At 55.5% G+C, this 22,951-nt stretch overlaps 6 protein-coding genes across 6 annotated transcripts; 3 read left to right on the top strand and 3 right to left on the bottom strand.

Annotated features, from left to right (window-relative positions):
- Positions 1-4,039: 4,039 nt before the first annotated feature.
- Positions 4,040-5,328, top strand: B0T15DRAFT_572483 (uncharacterized protein; the record flags this gene model as incomplete). The annotated part of the gene is made up of 2 exons (XM_062870893.1): positions 4,040-4,257; positions 4,328-5,328. Exons 1-2 carry the CDS (start codon positions 4,227-4,229, stop codon positions 5,326-5,328), a joined length of 1,032 nt encoding a protein of 343 aa, XP_062724058.1. The 5' UTR covers positions 4,040-4,226.
- A 140-nt stretch (positions 5,329-5,468) lies between these two features.
- B0T15DRAFT_550260 (dihydroxy-acid/6-phosphogluconate dehydratase) lies at positions 5,469-7,735 on the bottom strand. Its single transcript, XM_062870241.1, has 2 exons — positions 7,391-7,735; positions 5,469-7,330 (listed from the first exon to the last, which is right to left on the bottom strand). Exons 1-2 carry the CDS (start codon positions 7,468-7,470, stop codon positions 5,608-5,610), a joined length of 1,803 nt encoding a protein of 600 aa, XP_062724057.1. The 5' UTR covers positions 7,471-7,735; the 3' UTR covers positions 5,469-5,607.
- A 412-nt stretch (positions 7,736-8,147) lies between these two features.
- B0T15DRAFT_103963 (Clp protease-domain-containing protein) lies at positions 8,148-9,246 on the bottom strand. Its single transcript, XM_062861400.1, has 4 exons — positions 9,000-9,246; positions 8,934-8,952; positions 8,846-8,871; positions 8,148-8,795 (listed from the first exon to the last, which is right to left on the bottom strand). Exons 1-4 carry the CDS (start codon positions 9,138-9,140, stop codon positions 8,220-8,222), a joined length of 762 nt encoding a protein of 253 aa, XP_062724056.1. The 5' UTR covers positions 9,141-9,246; the 3' UTR covers positions 8,148-8,219.
- Positions 9,247-9,356: 110 nt separating this feature from the next.
- On the top strand, positions 9,357-11,167 carry B0T15DRAFT_524031 (uncharacterized protein). Its single transcript, XM_062868737.1, has 2 exons — positions 9,357-9,948; positions 10,007-11,167. The coding sequence occupies exons 1-2, from the start codon at positions 9,591-9,593 to the stop codon at positions 10,969-10,971; spliced, it is 1,323 nt and encodes a 440-aa protein (XP_062724055.1). The 5' UTR covers positions 9,357-9,590; the 3' UTR covers positions 10,972-11,167.
- A 170-nt stretch (positions 11,168-11,337) lies between these two features.
- On the top strand, positions 11,338-13,230 carry B0T15DRAFT_103917 (eukaryotic and archaeal DNA primase, large subunit-domain-containing protein). Its single transcript, XM_062861399.1, has 4 exons — positions 11,338-11,625; positions 11,688-12,238; positions 12,299-12,906; positions 12,970-13,230. Exons 1-4 carry the CDS (start codon positions 11,451-11,453, stop codon positions 13,148-13,150), a joined length of 1,515 nt encoding a protein of 504 aa, XP_062724054.1. The 5' UTR covers positions 11,338-11,450; the 3' UTR covers positions 13,151-13,230.
- A 4,260-nt stretch (positions 13,231-17,490) lies between these two features.
- B0T15DRAFT_103904 (uncharacterized protein) lies at positions 17,491-18,063 on the bottom strand. Its single transcript, XM_062861398.1, has one exon. The coding sequence runs from the start codon at positions 17,928-17,930 to the stop codon at positions 17,583-17,585; it is 348 nt and encodes a 115-aa protein (XP_062724053.1). The 5' UTR covers positions 17,931-18,063; the 3' UTR covers positions 17,491-17,582.
- Positions 18,064-22,951: the final 4,888 nt, after the last annotated feature.

Here is a 22,951-nt window from a genome sequence, read left to right as displayed (position 1 = left end):
TATTTACCCTAAGGTAGCCACCCAACCCCATCCGTATATACAACTCCAAACCAAAACCTTCCCGTCAACAATAGCCCCAACATCAGGGCCCGCTGTGCAGCACCCAACCCCCCTCGAGCCGCCCTGAAACCCCAAGAACAAAAAGAAACGCCGAAACAGAGACCAACCACCCGAAAGCCCAACCACCGACAGCAGTCTCGGTGGCTGCGCAGACCTCCTACAATATACTAGTACTTTCTAAGTCAATTCATGGTATCATAACAAGCAAACTGGAACCTCCCAACCAACCCCTCAACAGTAAGACAAAGATACCCAAACACTTCAGAGGTCGCTCGCCCTGATCTTCTTGGTCGACTTGGCCGTGCCAATGTGGGTATTATGGACCTAGACAGTAGCATCCACCGGGTTAGCTCTCTCTCCCTCTCTCTTTTTCTCTCTGGCTCCCTTTCCGGGTAGTTTCAGTTTAGGGGTTACCAAACAAGTGGACACTCACCTTCGTAGCAAACCGCAGACTGGTGATGGTCTCCTTCAGGTGCGCCTCGAGCGGGCTGACCATGACAAACATGAGCGTCTTGGAGTTGCCGCCGAGCGAGTACTGCAGTAGGTGGGTCAGCTTGGAGTTGCGGTAGGGGACGTGCGCCGACCCGCGCCCGAGCGCCTCGATCACGTCGCCCAGGCAGGCCAGGCTCTTGTTGATGTTCTGCGTCTCCCTCATGCGCTCGCCCTCGGCCTGCGAGTGCTTGAGCCGCTCCGACCCGGCCAGGTCGACCAGGTTGAGCGTGCCCTCGCACCGCTCGTTGGTCGCGCTGTTCTCGCCCACCAACCGCAGGATGAAGACCGAGTGCGAGCGCGACGAGCGCTCGTTGGCCTTGGTCGCCGCCACGCTGCGGTTGCTCTGCGCCTGCCTGAGCATGACCTCGACCTTGTCCGGCGAGTCGAGCGCCACCGTCTTGCAGTTGACCACCGTGGTCTGCTTGCGCGCGTCGTCGTGCCGGATCTCGAGCTTCTTCCTGCCGTCGGCCTCCTTGGCCGGCGTGAGCAGGTCGTGTAGCTCTTCGTTGTACACCTCGACAAAGCTGCCCTCCATGGTGTACGTCCATGACTTCTCGGCCAGTTTGGTGATGGTGTCGTAGATCATGTGCGTAGCCCGAGGGATCATGCCGTCTGGAGACGACATGGTGTACGTCTTGCCGGACCCTGTCTGGCCGTAGCAGAAGATGCACACGTTGTAGCCGTCGAGCGCGCTTTGCACGAGCTGCGAGATCTCGCCGAAGACCTCCTCGTTATGCACCGATGGGTCGAACACCCGGTCGAACTCGAAGGGAATGACTTTGCGGCTGACCGTGCCCAGACTGCTCCTTTCCTCTGGCCCCGTGACATCGATCTGCGCCGACGTCTTCGTATCGGGAAACGCGATCTTGGCTTCTTCGCCTTCCGAGGGATCAAGTACAGGCCGCACTCTGCACATGACGCGGATGTTGCCCTTCAGCTCCTGGTATTTGTTGAAGAGCACACGCCGCTCCGTCTCTTCCTTGATCAGCTTCTGGCGCGCTTCCTCAGCGACACGCAAGGCCTCCTGTAGGCGGGCCTCCATGTTTGCGAAGGAGTCGGACTGTTGCTTGCTGTCGGATTCGAGAAACTCGATCTTTGCCCGCAGACCGCGCATCCGATCCTCGAGCGTCATGTTGGTGGTCGACATCTCGGCGATCTGCTGCTGCAGAGTGCCCTTGATCGTCTGCTCCCGGTCGAGGTCGGATCTCAGAGCCTCCACTTGTGATCGCATCTCCTGAACCTCCCGCTCCTTCTTCAGCAGCTCCAGGTTCATGTCCTGTTGCTCTGCCCCTAATCTTCTCTGCAACTCTTGGATTTCTCTCGCCCTCTGGGTCTGCTCCTCGGCTAGTTGCGCCTTGTACTGCTTTTCTAGGGCCTCCAGGGCCTCACGATGCTCTCGTTTGAGCTGGTCTGTCTCTGCTTTGAACTCTCGCCGCATTTCATCAAGCTCATGTTTGTGCTCCTGTTGCTTCTCCTTCAGCTCGTATCTATGTTCCCTTTGCTTCTCATCTATCTCGAGAAGCAATGATCGCTTTTCCTCCTGAAGTGAAGAATTCTCTTTCCGTTCAGCCTCAAGCTGAGCTTGAAGCTGAGTGTTCTGGTCTGTAAGCCGCTGTTGCTCCCGTTCAAGATCGCTCGCTACGGGCATTGGTCAGCATCTCACTACATACTCACAAACTTGCAAGCTACCTACCCCTATTCTTAGCTAAGCTGATCGCTTCTTCCATGGCTTTCCGGTCGGTAAGGGTGCCTTCGAAGGCCTCCTTCATGACTTTGAACTCTCGTTCGAAATCGTTGAGGCGGCCGTCGACGTCGAATCCTACAAAATTGGTCAAATTTGAGTCTTTAGTGAGAAATTGGCGCTTTGTTGGCGAGCAAGGCTTGGTGGGAGATAATCCGTCCTTGCGAAGACTCATCTCCATCTTTGCCAACGCCTCCTTCGCGATGCTTATCGGCGGGGGAGTTGTTGGTAATGGAGTCACTTTTTGAGAATCGGCAGGCCCAAATGGGTCGGATCCGGCTGCCTCTTCCTGATGAACCGTGCTTGGGCATACCTCCGTCTGGACCTCCGGCTTGGAGTGTCGAGGCGGGGGCTGCTTGTGCTGATGGGAAACCACTTGATCTCCATTACAGCCGCCATTCTGGGTTTCATCGAGCGATAAGTTTTCTAACCGCCTTCTGAGCCCCGACAAGTCTCTGCTTTCTTTCCATGTCTGCGAACCAGCTGACTGCTGAGGACCGGTTTTCCTCGATTTCTGATAGTGAAGAGGGGGCTGTTGGAAACAAGCTGAGACCTTCATACCCTTCTTCTGATCGGCCTGCCGTGGTTCCTCCTCCTCTCCTCGAGTTCCCATAGCCGTGTATGGACGTGTGGATGTTCTTGGGCGGCCAATTGTTGATTGACTAAAGCCCATTGATGTCGGGGCTCTCGCTGATGCCGGCGCTCGGGCGCCGGGCCCGGTGGACTTCGCGAAGTTGCTATTGGGCGCATATCGCGAGGTTGTGCCGGATGCATTGTTCGATGATAATTTTGCGATTGAGGTGCCTTTGACGCCGTTCGCAGTCTGCGGCAGTCCAGAGTGAGCTTGAGGTTTGGAGGGCTCGCCTGCCCTTTCCATCAGGGTCTTCCGCTTCGGTTCTGGTTGCGGATCTATTCGGGTTCTTCAGCATCAGCTGCGTTGATCGGGCGAGCAACAAGGGTGCGAGCGGGAACCCATACTTCCAAGGTGTGCGCGCTTTTGAGGGATTCCCGTCGTCTGAGTCTGCGTGCGCGCATTGTGTTGCGAATCGCTCATTTCTTGCAGGTACGCCATCGGAGCGCTTGTGATGGCGCGGACCTGAGGAGGTCGGAGTCCTGACCGGAAGTGCTGCGACCATGGTCAGCAATTGGGGTTGCGGGCTGGGGCAACCGCATAGTAAACACACCGCGTTCTCGGATCCGTCCATGTTGAAGATGCGCATGCGAAGAATGACGAAGTGAAGTAGCAAGTAGGACGAGAGGAGCAATGCTCCTGAGGCTGGTGTGGTTGTCGGCAACGTTGTGGCTTGTGGCGGGCTTCCCTGACACAGTTATTATTTGCTCTTCTCCGCAATGCGTGTAGTTCAGTTTGTGTTGAAGTTGGATGCCGAGCTCAAGGTCGATCACCCCGGCAACCCAAGAGCACTCACTAGAACCAATGGGAAGCAGTGAGCATGAGTGGGGTCCATGTAACGTTCGATATGGAAGTTCAACTTCTGCGAGTCAAGAAAGGCTCCGAATGCATTATTCATGCTTCTCATCTCTACCGGTGAAATAAGAGCGCTCTGAAATAGATGTCTGAAGCGCTGATCACGGTTAGGCCATAGAACGTCAACATGTGAAGCTAAGGTCACCCAGTTCGTGACTGCGCTGTATCGTCCATGTCAGGGTTAGGGTCTTGTAGTGGCAACGCACAGGGCAATTCAAGTTCCTTCACATGCTACGGAGTATTCCACCGTGATTCTCTAACAATGTCAAGGTGTTAAGAACACCAGCCGCAATAATTTGTCTGACACCATCATGACCGCTAGAAGACAACCACTGCTGTAGGATCCAAAGGCCTGTGAAAGTGGTTTAGTGTCCTTAGGACCAAATAGTATATTCTTTCTTTGACTGCCTTTGCCAAATTGCTAATTGACCTTCCCCGCCTGCCGCAATGGAGAAGTTCTCGCAGTTCCGGGATAAAGGCAAGCAAGCCCCTTCTGGTCGTCGCTGTTCAGACGGCTGCCGACACGAGCTGACCTCCTGAACAAACAGGCTCCGGCATATCTCCCTTCATGCCCGTCTCGACCCCATCCTCACTGCCCGCAAGTGCACTGCACGCCTTCCTCTTCCTCGTCCGGTTACCCTTCTTCCTCTTCACCACAATCGCCTACTTCCTCGTCCTGCAGCACCTCCCACTCCCCGCCGTCCTACGCAAGCTCCTCCTCTGGTGCATCCTCGCCATCCCGGGAATATGGTGGGTCGACCTGCAGCTGGACGGCGTCAAGCGCGGCTCGCTGAGCCAGCAGCCGCGCTCGCGCGTCCCGCACCCCAAGTCCATCATCGCCGCCAACTTCACCTCGCCCATCGACGCGCTCTACCTCGCCGCCGTGTTCGACCCGGTCTTCGTCGCCGCGACGCCCACCTCCCGCCGGGTCCGGCGCATCGGCCTCTTCTCGGCGGTCTGCGCCGCGCTCTCCCCCTCCGCCCAGCTCTCCGCCAAGGTCTTTGACTCGCAAGAGTGGGAAGGAGGAGAGAAAGATACAGCAAGTGCCAGTGCCAGCAGCAGCAGTCTCAGCGAGCTGGTGGCCCGGTACCCGGGCCGGGTGATCGCCTTGTTCCCCGAGTGCGGCACGACCAACGGCAAGGGCGTGCTCCCGCTCAGCCCCTGCCTGCTGACAGCGCCCGCCGACAGCGCCATCTTCCCCGTCAACATGCGCTACACGCCGCCAGACGTGACGACGCCCGTCCCCGGGCTGAAGGGGTGGGCGAGCTTCCTGTGGAAGCTGCTTGGCCGGCCGACGCATTGTATCCGGGTCCGGATCGCGGAGGGCAAGTTCAACACCGCCGCGGCGCCGAACGGCGTCTCGGACGATGAAATGGCAGCGTTGGATAGTGATGGTTTGAAACAGAGGAAGGTTGCGCCCACGGCGGAGGAGCAGAAGTTGTTGGATCAGGTAGCGGAGGCGCTGGCGCGGCTGGGGAGGGCGAAGAGGGTGGGGTTGACGTTGGAAGACAAGAAGCGTTTCGTGGCCGCGTGGTCGAAGAGGAAATGACAGGCTGGACAGTGCGGGTGGCTTCAACCCATCATAACCGACGAAATTCCGTTTTGGGCATTAACCAAGTTTGAAAGCAGAGTACCTATATCAGACGAACAAATGTGCTGCCATTCACTCCCTAAACAGCCAGCCTAGTATACTTCCTTGACCCTCAAGTAAGCGATCGCATTGCGAGTCCCTTTTTCCGAGCCCAAACATGCAAAAGTGTATATGTACATCAAAATCCCTGAAATGACCTTTTTTCTTCAAGTCGGCCACAGCAACATTGAACTGCTTTTAGAACTTATCCGTCACACACCCTTGGCTAGCATCCCTAACCAGCGCGGCATATTTCCTCAGCGTACCACGCTTCGCCCTCGGCTCAGGCGCCTTCCACTCTTTTCGCCTCTTCTCCAGTTCCTCAGACGAAACCCCTAGGTCGAGCACGCGCTTCTCGGCGTCAATGACAATCGTGTCGCCGCCCCGGACCAGACCGATCGGCCCGCCCTCCATGGCCTCGGGCACAATGTGGCCGATCAGGAAGCCGTGGCTGCCGCCCGAGAAGCGGCCGTCGGTGATGAGGGCGACGTCCTGGCCGAGCCCGGCGCCCATGATGGCCGAGCTGGGCTTGAGCATCTCGGGCATGCCGGGGCCGCCCTTGGGACCCTCGTACCGGATCACGACGACCGTCTTCTCGCCCTTCTTGATCTCGCCGCGCTCGAGCGCCTCGATGAATGCGTCCTCGTAGTCGTACACCTTGGCCTTGCCCTCAAAGCGCAGGCCCTCCTTGCCGGTGATCTTGCCGACCGAGCCGCCGGGCGCGAGGGAGCCGCGCAGGATCTGGATGTGGCCCGTGGGCTTGAGCGGGTTGCTGACGGGGCGGACGATGGGCTGGTCGTCGGGGAAGCCGGGCAGATCGGCCACGTTCTCCTTCATGGTCTTGCCGGTGACGGTGATGCCCGACCCGTCGATGAGGCCCTCCTTGAGCAGGAACTTGAGCAGGGCCGGGGTGCCGCCGATCTTGAAGATGTCCTCCATGACGTACTTGCCGGAGGGCTTCAGGTCGGCCAGCAGCGGAGTCCGGTCGGAGACGGCCTGGAAATCGTCGATGGTGAGCTTGATACCGACAGAGTCGGCGATGGCGATAAGGTGTAGCACAGCGTTGGTGCTGCCGCCGAGGATGTTGACGACGACCATGGCGTTCTCGAACGCCTGCCGCGTCATGATATCCTTGGGCCGGATGTCCTCCCGCAGAAGGTTCTTGATGGCCTCACCGACGCTCTCACACTCGGCCTTCTTCTTCGGGTCCTCGGCAGGGAAGCTGCTGCTGCCGGTCAGCGTCATGCCGAGCGTCTCGATCGCAGACGCCATGGTGTTGGCAGTGTACATGCCGCCGCAAGCGCCGCCGCCGGGGCAGGCGTGCCGGATGATGTCGAAGCGCTGCTCCTCGGTGATCTGGCCGGAAATGTACTGCCCGTAGGCCTGGAACGCGCTGACAATATCGAGCGGCTCGCCCTTCATGCTGCATCCGGGCTTGATGGTGCCGCCATACACCATAATGCTGGGCCTGTTGACGCGGCCCATCGCGATCATGACTCCCGGCATGTTCTTGTCGCACCCGGGCAGGGAAATGTTGGCGTCGTACCACTGACCCTGCATGACCGTTTCGATGCTGTCGGCGATGATCTCCCTGCTCTGCAAACTGTAGCGCATGCCCGTGGTGCCCATACTGATGCCGTCCGAGACGCCGATGGTGTTGAAGCGCATGGGAATGAGGCCGGCCTTCGCGACACTTTCGCGGACAAGGCCCGAGAGGTCCATGAGGTGCATGTTGCAGGGGTTACCCTCGTACCAGACGGACGAGATGCCAACCTGGGCCTTGTTCATGTCCTCTTCAGTCATGCCAGTCGCGTAGAGCATAGCCTGCGAAGCGCCTTGCGACTTGGGTTGTGTGATGGCGGACGACACGCGGTTGAGCTTCTCGTCGGCATATCGGCGGTGGCTGGTGGAGAGGAGGCGGCTAGGCAGGGAGATTAGTATCGTATAAAAGGCAATAAGCGTATGGCTTGGGCAAACATACAGTTGGTTCCTCAGTGGCAGTGCCCGGCTGGTCGCCAACGCCCTGGGGGGGCCGGCGCGCAGGAGGCAGGGCGACAGCATGATCACTCGCCCGGCAAGAGATCGGGGAGAGCAACGAAGCAACAGGACAGGAAGGTCCCTTGGTTGGCAACGAGGACTGAAGGGTTTCTGATGTGGTCCGGAACCACAAGGCCAGTCAATTGGTCATCCACTGATGCCCAGGGACAAAAAGTTGTATTGTAGTTCAAGGCCGATGAGTCGGACCTCTGGGCGAGATCGGAGCTTTTAAAAATGATTTGTTCCCAAGTCACAGGGACGATCACAGGGACAGAGACAGGGGTCCCCGCGGATGATCCCCGCAACAAGCTACTTGAATTACCGGCTTCCCGATTGGTCCAATGCAAGGGAGCTGGGAGCTATGACCCCTCTGTCCCTGTGACTTGTCAACGCTGAGATTGGCGATGAGCTGCTAGGTGCGTTTAAGGCGGAGGTGAGTCAGCCGTTCAAGTCCAGTGTTGGATGTACATAACGGGCTGTATTTCGACCTGTGCGAGATGGGTATCCGGAACACTCTGCAGTGGCCCATTGGGTTCCCAGATCGATCTGCTAGATACCGCCGGCATTCCCTGTCCGAGAAAGCACAAGGCTGCTGCAAATGCGGCCATTGCCTCTTATCCACGCTGGTGACCTGCTCTAGCGGGGATAAGCCTCATTTCTCGGACATGCGGCTGACGCTCATTTTCTCCAATACTCCTGGAGATACAGTATACCGAGATGAGCACGAATCGGCCGTAACCCGCCTAAGTATCCCCTTCTACCGGTTTTCTGCATCACGGCTTTATCCCCTTCGATTCGGCACCCGCAGCCTTGTCCTCGCTCTTTCCTCTCGGATGTAGGATCTCGTCGATGATGCCGTATTCCTTCGCCTCCTCAGCGGTCAGATACTTGTCCCGCTCCATCATATCGTTGATGGCCTTCATGTCGTACTTCTCGTAACCGAAGGACTTGTTGACATGGCTCTGCACGATTTTGTTGATTTGCTCTCGAAGTCTCTGAATTTGGTTGGCGTAGATCAAGATATCCGCTGCCGGCCCGCGAGTTCCTCCCAGGGGCTGGTGCACCATGATGGAGCTGTGCGGGAGCGCATACCGCTTCCCGGACTCGCCGCCAACAAGTAGTATGGCAGCCATCGACGCAGCGCCGCCCACACACACTGTTGACACAGGTGACTTGATATAGGTCATTGTGTCGTAGATGGCGAGCCCCGAGCTCACCTCGCCGCCGGGCGAGTTGATGTACATGGTGATCGGCTTATCCGGGTTGTCCGACTCGAGCCATAGCAATTGGGCCACAATTGATGCTGAGACGGTGTCGTCGATCGGTCCGTTGAGACATACTATTCGTTCCTGCTTGAGTCAGACGTCGTCGACAAGTTCGATCCGGGTGGCCAGCTGACCTGCAGGAGCTTGGAGAATATGTCGGCTTTGGAGTGCAGTCAGCGTCAACCAGAACTCGTTCGATCCAAAGTGGCCACTAGCACCCACATGTCCGCCAACCGCCCGCCTAGTCCGTCAGCAACGCGACATAGAGAACGACTAAAGAGCACTTACCGTGACCTCAGTGATGTAGGGCATAGGGAGGTTGCCCATTGGCGGCATCGCGCCGGAAGGTGCGCTAAACCTGGAGAAGTTCCGACATTGAGACGCTCCTATACTCCTAATAAGGCGAAAAACTGTTCGTTGGGAGTTCATTGTGGCGAGGGAGCTGGCGCCTTGATCGGGCTGTCTTTTCCGATAGGAGATGAATGCGATGGATGCCCGCTCGCGAGACGCGAATTCCCGTGGTGGAGCCACTCAGTTGTCGCATCTGAGTTGCAGGCTTGGCATTGGCAGGGGTCCACGAAGGTGGTTCCGCCATCGATTGAGTTACCTGCTGCTACCTATTTTAGAGCCTGTATGAGATTCCAGGCCCAGTTACCGGAAGAGTAATACTGCCTCTTCCCGTTCTTATTTTACTTTTCTTGTTGTTTGCCGTCCGTCATTGCCATACTTGCCTGAAGCACATGCGCACGTACCTATTTGGTTAGACACAGTCCAGCTAAAGAGATGGATTTTCCTTCTCACTGACCTGCCATTTCAAAAAAATGAATGAGGAATCCGACCAAGGACCGCACTCAAAAGTGAAGTGGAACATCCGGTGCCATGCAGGCTGTGGGGAGAAGATATCTCAGGCCATCATTTACTGCTGCATGCTGTAAGCCAAGGCGGCCCGCTGTTGCTTGGGATGCTCATAGGAGTGCACATAACGCATCCCAAGGCAACCAATGCCCTGAACCTACGGACACAGAAGGCTCTCCGAGATTGCCGGACAATGGATACACAAATATACCGATCGACTTTGAGAGCAAGACGGTCTCGACCGCCGTCGGCCAGCTGCCGATATCCCCGTTGATGGACCCGTCGTTTCACGAAGCCAGGCAAAGATTCACCAAACCCAAGCCAAAACACTCAGAGCACAAACCGACCAAGTTCCAACGGCACTTGGCCCGGAATCCATATGGTACCTCTCCGGGTCCGTCCATGATCATAGCGCTCAACGTCTACTGACCTCCTTCCAGCCAAGGCTCTGGCCACACCTGTGCGGAGATGCCCCATCACCGGCGTCAATCTCCCGAGCTTTTTCCTTCAACGCTTCGTTCTTGTCTCGCACCCTGAGACGGGAAATCCCTGGTTTATGCCCGGTGCCCTCGACTCCAAGGCTGCAGACACCCAAGACGAAGGGAACCATGCCGAACCGGAATCAGCTGAGGAGCAGTCGGCTGGGACGGTTCATGAGACCACACAGGACACCCAGAGCGAACAGGAACCGGACAATTCAGCACAGGCTACCCCCAACAGCGTTGAGATAATTCAAGAGCCAGCCGAGCCAGCTGTGAAGACCCAGAACTCCACCAAAACAGGACCTTCCGGATATGTTCTCTCCCGCCAGACGCTTCTCCAGGGCTTCCAGGAGCAGCACTCGGTGTACTTTAACGGCCACAAGAAACTCCTCCGCATGAGCAGCGGCGGCGCAACAAACCTCAGTGCGCTACTGGCCAACGCCAACTGGCACAGCGAGATGGATGTGGTGGTGCTAGAACTGATCCGCCGGCGGGTCTTTGACGCGCTCCTTTACTTTGCGAAGAAGAGCGGAGAAGAAGACCGCAAGTACATCGTCAAGTGTGAGCGCTGGAACGACACCAAGGCACTGAAACATCGAGGCTGTCTTCTGTTCCTGGGCCAGCCCGAGGGGGCTACTCCGGAGTCGACCCCCCAATATGTCCCGCCAAGGCTGTCAGTCATGGATGTTGGGCCTGTGAAATACGGGTCGAAGCTCGCGGTGCATAACTTGCGTGTACTGTTGGGCGAGGAGCGTATAGCTCGGTTGAGGCAGGAGTCTGAGCTTCTGAGTGGCGGGTCCCTGTTTCTGCTTGGCAGGCAGGCAACAGTGAAGCTGCAAATGCTTCTCTGGAAACTCCAGGGATACATGTCATGGGACGAAGCGCAGAAGGCTTCGTCTGCAAATAGCGAACTCGAGCGGTAAATACCCAGAGGGAAGACCTAAGGGTCAGTGTGAAAATAGGAGACAATTGCACACCGTCATCAAGCACAGCTATATGGTGGATTAAAGATATCATTAACCCTTGCGGCGAGTCTTGGTAACCAGGTAATCCGAATACCTTTGTTCTCGGTTACGGAAGCCGGACCCTGCCATGTCCCTGTAACTAAATCGGTGCCGCCTTCAGGTTGGGAGTTGTTCAGGAGCGCCGCCAAGCTCGTGAGGATCCTTGCCCAAGGAGATTTGCGAACCACTGCAGTTCAGGTCGCCAGGGAAATGAGGGTTAGGGTTATGCTAAATAACATGCGAATCGCCTTGGTTCGGCCGTCTTTAATTGATCGTCAAAAAACGCGTCGCGTCGCGTCTCCCACTTCTGTGCCCCTGCCCGCCTCCATCAACATAAGGCTTCCCGAATCAACAGCAAAGCAGTATCCTTACCCCCGTAGACAAGTCAGGCCGCCACCATGAATCGTATCGATGTCAAGAGGCGAAACGTCCTCGACCACCGCAAGAAGCAGTTTGCAGATCCTTCATACAAGGAAACGCAGTATCCGCACCGCCTAAACTTCTACTCGACCCCGCCGACAGCAGACATCACGCTCGAGCAGTTCGAGCAATGGGCCATCGACAGACTACGGAGTGTGTGCGGACGCCACTATGGCACTAGAAGAATGATCATGCTGACCGCAGCGCTTGCGCAGTTCTCGCCGAGTTGGAGGCGTGCTCCTTCCGCAACAAAACACCGGCCGAGACGGAGGCGCACATGAAGCCACTCCTCGAGAAGTACCTCCCGCTGAGCGCCAGCAGCTCCGGCAGCTCAAACCTGCACGCGCAGCGTCAAAAGGACCACTACAGCCACTTCATCCTGCGCCTGGCCTTCGCGTCGACCGAGGACCTGCGCCGGCGCTTCACGCGCGTCGAGACCATGCTGTTCCGCCTGCGCTTCCAGACCGACGACTCGCGGGAGCGCGCTGCCTTCGTGCGCACCCTCAACCTTGATTGGGAGCCCGTGTCGGAGGAGGAGAAGCGCGCGCTCGCCTCTCAACTGGCGACAACCATCGGCTTCGGCTACGGGAAGAGGGCGCAGCAGGTCATGGATGAGGATTGGTGCAAGGTCGACTGGATCAGGGTACCAGATCTGATTGAGGGGAGGAAGGTGTTTGTGAAGGCAGGGAAGGCATATGTGCCGGGGAGTGCCCAGCAGAGCATGGTGCTGAATGCGTTCACGAAGCGGTTAGAGCAGGCATTGGAGGTGGGCGCCAGGCACATGGACCGGGTCATTTGAATCTATTGTTGCTAACCGATCTCCCAGCTCACGTCTCGGGCGCTCCCTCGACTCGACGAAGACGACCGCCTGACTCCGATCCTCGACCACCTGTCCAAGAACTTCGTCGCACCCGACTCGAGCTACAGCGGTAGTAGCCAAGCGATCGAGGGAGCCGAGATCACGGCACGCAACATCGACAACCTGTCCCAGCATTTCCCGATGTGCATGGCGCACCTGCACCGCTCCCTGCGGCGTGACTCGCATCTCAGGCACTTCGGCCGATTGCAGTACATGCTCTTCCTCAAGGGCATCGGGCTGAATCTTGAGGAGTCCCTCATCTTTTGGCGCTCCAGCTTCAACAAAATCACCGACGACACCTTCAACAAGGAGTACCGCTACAACGTGCGGTACTCCTACGGCGACGTGGGCGGCGACTCGAACAGGCGCAGCGGCGGCCACAGCCCGTACAGCTGCCAGAAGATTCTTACGGAGAATGCACCCGGCTCGGGAGACGCGCACGGCTGCCCGTATCGGCATTTCAGCATGGAAAACCTCGCCTCGCTGCTCCGGGCGTCAGGCGTCACCGACCCGCAGGTGCTGCACGGGGTGAAGGAGGATAAGGAGAGCCAGAAATACCACATGGCGTGTAACCGGTACGTAATGACCACCCCTTCCCATCCAGCGCCCAAACTAAATCAGCTGAACCGTGACAACAGCGTCTTCGAGCACCTCCACAAGAAAGAGATCAAACGGGCCAAAGACGACGGCGTCATGACGGCGGCGCAGCTCGAGACCATCGTGCACCCGAACGAGTACTTCAAGCGAAGCTATCTGCTCAAGAATATGGGCAAGCAGCCACAGCAGCAGCAGCAAGGAGATGTGAAGATGGAAGGGTGACCGTTACATGTGGTGGCATGTCACTGTGAAGAGCTGAGACGCCCAAGCATGTGGGAGGGTCAGCTGGGTGCGCATCTGACATCCGACCTACTATCACTTTGCGACGTTGGGTGTGAGACATCGCCGGCGCGGATTGTGGGATTCCAGATGTACCTTGGTGATGGTAGTGGTGATGGTTCAGTGTGGTTTACGATATTGGTTCGGCTCACCGGGGGCTGAGCGGGAGGTACAGTACCAAGCTGCCGGCAACAGCTTCAAACACACAAAGAAGGCATGTGAGAGCACAATGCACGGGTGGCCCGAAGTAACTGGAAGTTCGGGCCGAGCTGGCTTACGCTGGTAATGAAATGTGACATGACCTATCGAGTATCAGATTTGTGTACACCAAATGGAACGCTCGGATGCGACAACACCATAACGCCGCCGAACCGTTTCCTCTGTTCCGTTGATGTTCGACATGCGTGACTGTGACAGCCATGTAATGAAATTTACTAGTACGACAAATGTACTGCCTAAGACGTGTATTGAAACCTTCGCCGCCGAGATTTCGATCGAGCGCTCGATCTGAAGCTTTCCGGAGACTTCTGCGAACCTGTGAAAGCGTGCTTTATCTCCCCTCTCCCCCCCCGCTCTCATCGCACGGGGAAACGCTGCAAGCGTCGGAAGGTTCGTAACGGCCATGTGGGGCTCGCGGTCCGCTCGGCGCCATCCGAAGCTTGGGCCTCTGCTTCTGGCCCGCCACGTCTCTTACGGATACCACTTCCAGGTTTTGCGAGATTTGAGACCCGGAGGAAATGTTCCGGTACCATTTTCTACCTGCTCTTGGCACTCCTTCGACCTTCGCGAGCCTCTCCAACTTGTGTTTTGACTCTTTTGAGGCTATTCGCAGAAAAAGTGAATGGTCCATGTGAGAACCGGGCCGGGTTGCGTCGGGCCATCGCCAAATTCGCGGTTGAGGGTGTTGGGTTGCCGTCAGCTAAAGATGGAAAATGACACTGCCACTGTCTCACACACCACCTCAACTCATAACTTCCCGCTATGGACTTCAAGTTTCCCATGACATGTATCACCGACCCGCGATTCATGACGGTTCCGCACCATTCCCATATTGCCCATAAATTAGCCGCATCTGTATTACCTACGATATCCAGCACTGCGGCCAAGGCTTGGGATCCCCCGCCGTCTCAACCCCCACCAATTTTCATGATGCGTACATACACAGCGCATCAGGGTTCCCTGCTCGGCGCTCGGCAATTGATCCTGCGTCGGTTAAATCGGGCTGTCCTTTGGTATATCGTTCCGGGGCTCAGCGAAACAGCGACGAGAAAACATCACGGCAACAGCTACCAGAGTGGAAACCGGCGCGCATACATACAAGAGGGCTTTAATAACCGCGGTAATATGGGAACCCACCATAACGGCGGACGCAGGGCAGAATGCAGCATGAGGTCATCTGGCGGGGCACGAAAAGCCGCATTGGATGTTCCAAGCGGACTTTCCTGTTGGATAACGTTAGCGTGCTCGTGCCGTTTTCCAGCGGTGCCCTCCGGGTTGTCGAATTGTTGATGCTGTCCCAGCAGCACCAGGAGAAAAGTCTGATTAGAAGTATACGAACCATTCCTTCCCGGGACGGTCAGAGCGGGAAACGATCCCTCCACCTAACTCTCCGTCCGGTACAGCGGGACGAAGACTCGAAATAGCACCAGGTAATGATTTGGCTTTACCTTATGCTGGTGTTCACAAACCCCGTTCTACCGAAACCGCAGGTTGGTTACCCCTAAATCAACTTTGTACCCGAGGGAAGTTACAGACGTGTGTCTTCAAACGATCATCAAGACTAACACGAAGTTTCTTCCAATGGTCCTCCTTCTCCCGAGACATCTTGAGTGCTTCGAGGTTTCGTTGTCATGACAGTGTCTCTGTCAACATCCTCGTCAAACCAAGCCTTAGGACCGAACTCTAAGGGTAGCCTACCCCTGCCACCCCTGCAGCCCAGCTAAACCGCGGATGGCATCTATGTAGTACGTAGTATATACGTTTTAGGAAGCAATACCGCAACTGATGCATGATGATGATGGCGACCCCTATCAGACAGCACTACACTAGTACCGGACAGGCGTCACGCCGCAACAAGACCCTTAGATGACGCACTTCCTGCAGGCTAGTGAAGACTGATGTGTTGTTGACCTCACGGACTCATCACTACTGTCAGTTCTGAGGATAGAGCTTGCGCGGGCGATTCTACATACCGTTTCTCTATAGTCAGTAGGGCACGATATGCAGGACTACTACTGTAAATGAAGAAACAGACCCTGCAGCAGAGCCCGTCCATACAATAACACACCACGCCAGCTCGCAGTGCGATGTTTCAGCCACGGCACCTGCAGTTCACGGAATATAAATATAAGAACATGCAGAAACAGGAGAAGCGCATGCTGCACGCCGGCTGAGAAGCAGGGACAAGAAACCAGGGCAAGCTTCCCGGGCCCCCATCTGTCACCCCCAACCCCAGAGCCAAATGTAGAAAATCAGGGCTGGGACACAGCTACGCATCGTTACAGTACTGAACAGGTAGTCCCATGTACCTGGCGTTGCGTCCTATGCTATTCACTCATATAAAGACCGCGGGGGGCTAATCTTTCATAGATCATGCTGCATGGCTTGTGCTAGGGAGAAATCGGGGGCTAAATAAACTGACACCGAGCATAGGTAGTAGTCTACTGTATGTACTTCACAGCAAGAGCGTATTACTGCCATCCCACTTCAGCTGGCCGAGCTTCGGTTTCTGTTCCTGGATGGAAACGGCATTCGGGATTCTGAGTAAGCTGCTGTTGCTGAGTGTTGTGTGCGTTGGCAGTGCAGGGGTAGGGTGCGCTCCCACAATCCCGAGTAATCCGTTTTTTTCAGCTAGCTGCAGTCTTTAGCCGTTTCCAGGCTGGCTGGGCAGCACCGGGCAGATGAAACATTGAAGTTGGCCATGGTTTGTTCCTCCATGGACCCCAAGTTCCAGTCTAGCGGGAAAAGCTCGCTTGTCGACTGTGTGCTGAAAGTGGTGAAGCACCTATTCCAGGGCAAGAGACATGACACGACAGGGCAGTAGTATAAGGTAACGCGACGGAGCTGGACATGTTTGTAATGGGGTTGTGAACCCGTCTTGAATTTCTACGGGGCATGAAAATATCGAATCCCATCATAACCGAACATGCTGTGTAATATCAGTAACAAACCAGCGTGTGCCTTAGAACCCCCTCTTCGAAAATCCGCGGTGTTGAGAATGCAATCCGTATCCCGTTTTTGCTCCTGGAACCGTGTGATCCGTACATTTTAGAACGCCATCGCTCAAGACCAATGCTCAAATATAAACCGCCAGCGTGTAAAAAAAAAAAAAGGAAAAAAGAAAAGAAAAAAAAAGTGACTAAAGTGAATCGCAAGTTCGCAACGCATGCATCATCGAGATGCAAAGGTAGTGCGGAGAAATGAAATGTCAAATGCGTAAAACGGACAGAAGGCGGGGCCCGCAAAACGCCGTCGACGTGCCCTTGTGGTCATGCACCCAAGTGTGACGACGATGCCAATGGTGTTGCATCCCCTCCATGAGGCGATTAACCACTAGCAGAAGTCTTGAGGCACGTCGACGTCAGAGGCTTGGCGGTGGCCCGGGGCTTCTGCACCATGACCCCGCAATTGGCGGGAAGACAGGGCGACACCCAATAGCCATCGCTAGATCGAGATCCTGCTGCTGTCTGATGCACAATGATTCCATTGCTGCGGCAATGGGAATTGTCGTGTGTGCGGAGTACAAGCGGGTGTCTGCGACACGTGTCGTATCGCCTCGTTTGGGTTGTAGAGAGCAGGCTATTGCGATGTTGCCAGCTGTCGCTGCTGGGGAACTCCTCGACTCATTTGAAACCTCGAGTGTCGAGAAGGTAGGTAGGTAGTCGTGAAATCAGCGATCACCACTCATCAAACAGACCCACGAAACTCGATAAGCTGTGCGCGCATCGAGTACCGGGGTGGAGAGTGATGTGCAAGGCGCAGAAAGCGATTGCCAGCCGTGGGGCGGCGTCGCGTACAGCTCATGCTATGCGGCTGATCCTCATGAGAGATAGACTGGTGTAACTTGGCGTCGACAGCCAGTGGCGGTCCCAAATAACCATGCGAGCCGGACTTCGAAGTCGACAACGTAATCCGACTGCGCTCTGCTGGCCTCATCTCGAATCCCCAACTTGGAGAGGTGCTACTCGGCATCCTGGAGCGGAAAAGTTCGTGAAACTCGAAGAGTAGGGCGCGTGCTGTCGTGATGTTCGATGTTGATAACCGTAGGTTGCAGCTCCGGGAGCATTTCCTTCAATTCCAACCTCCAGGAAATCCATTGCAGAACTGCCATCCGTCTGGCTCACTCGCCCAAGCGAGTCTCGTGGTGCAATACGGCTCAGGTAAAGCCAACCATCTTGGCGCAGCGTTTGCAGTAGTAGATGTTTGTCCCGATCTGCACCATGCCGGACAAGACCGGGTCGTCTGTCGTGGTAATCTCCTCTCCCCGCGCGCACCGCAGGCAGCGGATGGTGGTGACCTGAACTGTGGGTCGTTTCGAGGAATCCATGCTGTGTCGCACACTGGAGCCTGAGCTCGCCGAGTTTGAAGACGGAAGGTCGGAGTCCGACACGGAGAATGGAGATGAGCTTGACGATGAGGGCGATGACGAAGAAGATGTAGACGACGATGATGAAATGCCGCCGGTGTAAGGGACTGCTGCAGGTCTCGACGAAGAAGCCATCATGATTGAGGTGAGGAGTATGCTCTTTTATCTAGCGATTCGGGGCCGAAGCCAGGTAGGAACCATTTGTTGGAGAGTTGTTGGTTTGGAAGGGTCCAGACGTTTGCTTTGGCTAACAGTGTGGGATTACTTGAGGGGATTGTACGCTGCTTTATTTGGGGAATGACTGTTGGACTGGGCCAGACCAAGGCTTAGTTGCGTCCCCACTAACAGGAACGGCTGGGACATGGGACGTGGGGCTGAGATTGACAAGGGGGGTGAGCATCGGCGAATGCGTCTGCGATCGTACGAAATTTACGATCTGACTGCCTCCATCTGCAGGCCCCAAAATTTCCCGTACGACCCGTCGCATCCAAACGGTGCGTTTCGGAATACCAGTTACACGTGTACCGGCACGATTTCGCTCTGGCGTCGCAACCGTTTCAATTCTGCGATTGCCAGCGGTTCGCCGATTCCTGACTCACACCCGTATTCCTCCAACGTGCTCATTAAGACCGCCCCAAAGACCGAGTACATACACTACCTACACAAGCGGTAAAGTACCTCAAGTGGGCCTAGTCAACACTGCGATCAGGCTCAGACTCTGTGTTCTCGTCAGCAGTTCAACGGAGCTGTCTCGGCAAGTGTATTTCGATTCGGGCTGCGAGATGTTGCTGCATTCTGTCCGCAATCTAGAATACAATCCGCGTCTGAATGTACTTCTGACTTACTCACAATGCCACTGGCACTCAATAATTGCATCGCTACGCTGGGGGTTCCAGTTCGATCTTTTCAAATCCTTTGCCCTACTAACGTAGTGTAAGCCCGGCCCGACCGTTTCTTGACCCACCGTCCCGTTCCTCAGGTACTGAGTCTAGAAGAAGCCGTGCACTGGATACGGTAATTTTGGGCTCCAACCACAAATTACAGTCGCCATACGGAGACCATGAAGCTTGATACAGGTCACGGGCTTCCTTCGTTCGCGCGCTCTTCTGACCGGCGTGATCATCTAGTATTGATGAAGCATAACTCCAAGCGTCCTAGTAATTAGCGCTCGTTCAAACGATGCAAGACCACCAAAAGCGAGGCGAGCAGTGCTGCTCCGGGCGACACATCTCGAGGCTTCCATCATTGAAACATCGTATCAAACCCGGGGTACTCCGCCTTGACTGCCTCAGTATTAAATTCACGGGTAAAGCCTGAGGCCGGCACCGGACCCACGATTAGGCTCTAAGAGCAAAAGAAAAAGAAATTACATTGTTCCAAACAACCGCCGCCCTTGTAGCTTGTAGTTAGTCAATTCCCTGGGTTTGCTAACCCGACTCTCCGGATTACCAGGGGCTGGATCTGGATGTCTTGCATCAACATGTTTGGTTGCGTCCTTTCTTTGTCCAGCAGGTTTTTAGCGGACCCAGCCCTCCAGCCTTCATAAGCTTCGGTTCTCCACGGAATGCTGCCATGTTTCATCTTGCGATCCACTCCGCGCACAAAGTGTTTAAGATTCCTCATAAAGGCTTGCCCGTTGAACATATAGACTAATAGACGGTGTTCGAGACCATCAATGATATAAAGAGAAAGGCATCTCGGCGCAAATTTTTCCTGCACTTCGAAGGGGTTCCTAATGCTTTCCGGAATGTTCGCTACGCTACCCACAAAATTGTGTGCGACGCACCGAGAGCTCGACAGGGGTAGCCGCTCCAGAAGCTCCGCTTCGACCATCTCCCGCGCTTGGCATGCGAGTGCCGCGTTCGAGACCGGTCGATCGAAACTTCCCAACATCGGCCGATGGTCCGGAGAATCGCAGTTGCCGATCTACCGCATTTGTTGCGGACGGAGGAGATATGTAGAGACACCACTGATACTACCATGTGAGACCATGCGATCCCATCATGTGAGAGCCAGTAGAGTAGTCCTCTCTTTGAGCTCCCGACCGGTCTGACAGTTCAAAGCACGGTACTGTGAGGGGCAATGACAGACCGGAGAAAACGGTTTGCCCATCTTGCCGGCGACAGCAACAGCTACCGATGATCCCCTCATCGCGGATTCTTAACATATACCTCGGTTGTTTGGCCGACTACTGCCTGTCTTCCGTATGTCTGCACCTACATACCCTAGGATCGACTGTGTCAGCAAAGTTCAATCTGCCATCTGTGCGCTTTGCCGGATGACTCGGGACATATGGTATTGAAGCGCGACGGCGTCGGTATGAATCGCAGCGTCTCGAAAGACGGAGGAGCAGGCGTGCATCGGCGAGCTCGGCCGGACAAGTCTATCCGGGTGAAAGATGAACACCAAAAGCACGGTAACGTACCTACGTGGTACGTAGCACTTGGCGCCGACCTGTCGTCCTGATCGGCACTCATTGCCACTGTCCTACTGATTTTCGCGAACCCTTTCCTGGTTCCACATCGCTTCCCATCAAATTGGCCATCCCTTATCCATCATCGATCCATTTCCTCTGAAGTCGATCTCTCCGTTATGATACTTCGATGCCGGGTTCTGATAGAGCTCGATGCGAACGGCCACTCCGGCTCTGGGCGTACGGCACGCGTTAAGCACATCTCCCCATAATCGTGGGTCTCAAACAGACATCGTCGTACCAGTCAGGGCAACGCATCGAACCAAGACTGTGGCATACCTCCTAGGCGGCAACGCAGCTTTCCCCTCATTCATGGGCACCGGGTTTCTCCCTGCTTCTCGCACTCTATCCCCGACGTTACCGTTATTACACGAGTATCATACACCACTTGGGGAGATCCAACTCCCCGCATTGAGGACGATGGCCGAATCAGAAACCCCAAGTGCTTGAAGGATGGCACGTCAACTTCTCTTATCAGCCCATTTTGGTCATGGGCCGATTCGTCCGCACCGTCTGTCCCGTGTTCACTGTAAGGTACCTAGCCAACACACCACGTCCGTTTTTCATCAATGTGGTCTGGGCTTGGCGGTTTCCGTGGGAACGCGTCCCGTGTTTCCCCATCGCCCAATGGCAGACATCTCGGCACACACGCTACCACCGTTCCATAATCCACAGTACACGCTTAGCGAAGAGGTGCAGTGTAGATCTATCTGTGCTCATTCAGGAAAACAGGTTTGCGACCATTTTGCCATGCGAATGAGGGATGGGATTCAAGAATGGCATTCACATCTAGCTGTCATGGGCATTACCGTCTGCGGATGCGGGTGTCTGTTCTGACGGCATCCTCCATCGATTGCGCAACTTCAGGACATCGGCGGTCTGGGCTTTGGGAGGAATGCAAGCCTCCACGCGAGACTCAGCAAGTCAGTTTGAGTCCTACTCTCTAGCTTGAGTGAGATCTTCATTGCCTTTCAGGCTTGTGAGTATCTGTGAGCCTACGAGGATGAATGGTCGGACGGGAATCGGCTACTCTCTTGACGATAGCTCGGCACTTTACGAGGCACCAGCAGAGAAACTACCGAGACCCAGCGCTGCTGTCAAGTTGATCATGCAGTCAATCGGCTGCTCGACAACAGGCAGCAACTGTGACTCGACCAAAGTCCGGTTGCTATCCTCACTTCCCTAGGGACCTAGGTACCCGTCGACAATGGTAAAGTAGTACCTACCTAGGTAGGCACCAAGCAGGACCTTCTGCACCATAGCTTATTTATCACTCCCGGCTCAACAATGGACAGCCTCGACCGTAAGACCCAATAACCTTGACAATCAATCCCCCCACCGTCCTGCACTGCTTCAAAGCCCACATGCCGGTCGCCCTGCCCAACCACCTCTTCGAGACGAACGACGAACGGCGCTGAGCACACATACAGCTAGTTGTTCCCTTTTACCACCAGAACGGACAAACACACACAGGCTAGATACCTGTGCCAGGTTCCCATAAACCAAACCACAGTCCGTAGCCACGGGCCTGGTCAGTGAGTCCCGGAGCAAGGAGGAGGAGAAAAGGAAGCAGAAGATGAACTCCTAGGATTTCGCAGCGGCCGTTCTAGATAGAACCACGATCCATTTCACGAATTCCCCATGCAGCGCGACGTAGCGCACTCAGGTCTTGTCGTCTTTTGCGATCTCTGTTGGTGCATACCGTGCCCATCCATGGCTCCCAGGGGGGTATTGGCCATTTCGTGCTGCCTGTTGACATTTCGACCCTCATTGAGACCACTGACAATGTGGTTTCGAGGAATCATAGATGCGTGTGATGGCGTAGCCTTCTCATGACTTACAGTCAGGTCCCTCACTGTCTTCAGAGCTTGTCAGCGGCAGTACCGGGGACCCCGTGGTGGCTTTGTCAGACCAGTCCTCCATCCAACCTTCCATATCCTGATGCAAGAGTCTCGGCTAAGCTATGTGTCGAACTGGACTTCATTTCTACAATGACTGTCTCTCTGGTGCTAGGTAGCGGGTCATTACATCAGAGGTTGGGCGCAGACAGCTCCGAGTATCACTTATCAGACATTCACCGCTCAGCAGAAGCAGGACGAGCTCAACGACATCTCACAACTCAGGGCCAGGATAACTAACAGGGTTTCACCATCTCTGGTTTCTTTGTCTGTCTACTCTGTTTGCTTTCGACGGCAAGTCAACTCCGCACCAAGCCTGCTATGAACGCCACGTCCCCTTTCGCCCCTTGTCAATGGAAGCAAGAAATAAACCTCAAAAAACCCCCACTCCATATACGAGACGTACAAGCAGAGAAGAAACGGAACAACAAATTTGGCATGGTATGCCCGGTGGGATGAGTGACTCGGGCGCCCTCTTCTTCCTCTTCCCCCTTTGGTCCTCCCACATTTTACGCCACCGTCACATTCCAGTCGCATGCTGGTTCTGACGCCTTTGTTTTGGCTGACGGCTCCTAAGGCGGGTGATAATAATATTCTCCAGCGGCGTCCGGTCGAAAGCATGGCTCGGCCGGACGATACAGGGGTGAAAAGGAAGAGCGAGGGGGATAACGCGGTGATGTAAGATGAAAAAAATGAATCCTTCTCTCTGCATTAAAAGGTCCCCACCAGCACCTGGCCGTGGGAAGTACGTACTGATCGATGTCTGAGAGCCTTGTGGGTGGTATTAG

Source organism: Chaetomium strumarium (assembly GCF_033439665.1).
Source record: "Chaetomium strumarium strain CBS 333.67 chromosome Unknown B0T15scaffold_2, whole genome shotgun sequence".
In the NCBI taxonomy this organism is placed as follows: Eukaryota; Fungi; Ascomycota; class Sordariomycetes; order Sordariales; family Chaetomiaceae; genus Chaetomium; species Chaetomium strumarium.
This window is presented reverse-complemented; position numbering and strand designations above follow the sequence as displayed.

Excerpts from the sequence above, each read along its gene's own strand:
- B0T15DRAFT_550260 (XM_062870241.1), bottom strand. The coding sequence starts at position 7,470 with ATGCTGTCGCCCTGCCTCCTGCGCGCCGGCCCCCCCAGGGCGTTGGCG. Across the intron at positions 7,331-7,390 it reads CTGCCACTGAGGAACCAACT|CCGCCTCCTCTCCACCAGCC; the intron begins GTATGTTTGCCC and ends CTCCCTGCCTAG.
- B0T15DRAFT_103963 (XM_062861400.1), bottom strand. The coding sequence starts at position 9,140 with ATGAACTCCCAACGAACAGTTTTTCGCCTTATTAGGAGTATAGGAGCG. Across the intron at positions 8,796-8,845 it reads TATTCTCCAAGCTCCTGCAG|GAACGAATAGTATGTCTCAA; the intron begins GTCAGCTGGCCA and ends TGACTCAAGCAG.
- B0T15DRAFT_524031 (XM_062868737.1), top strand. The coding sequence starts at position 9,591 with ATGCAGGCTGTGGGGAGAAGATATCTCAGGCCATCATTTACTGCTGCA. Across the intron at positions 9,949-10,006 it reads CTTGGCCCGGAATCCATATG|CCAAGGCTCTGGCCACACCT; the intron begins GTACCTCTCCGG and ends ACCTCCTTCCAG.
- B0T15DRAFT_103917 (XM_062861399.1), top strand. The coding sequence starts at position 11,451 with ATGAATCGTATCGATGTCAAGAGGCGAAACGTCCTCGACCACCGCAAG. Across the intron at positions 11,626-11,687 it reads GGCCATCGACAGACTACGGA|TTCTCGCCGAGTTGGAGGCG; the intron begins GTGTGTGCGGAC and ends GCGCTTGCGCAG. Across the intron at positions 12,907-12,969 it reads TACCACATGGCGTGTAACCG|CGTCTTCGAGCACCTCCACA; the intron begins GTACGTAATGAC and ends CCGTGACAACAG.
- B0T15DRAFT_103904 (XM_062861398.1), bottom strand. The coding sequence starts at position 17,930 with ATGATGGCTTCTTCGTCGAGACCTGCAGCAGTCCCTTACACCGGCGGC.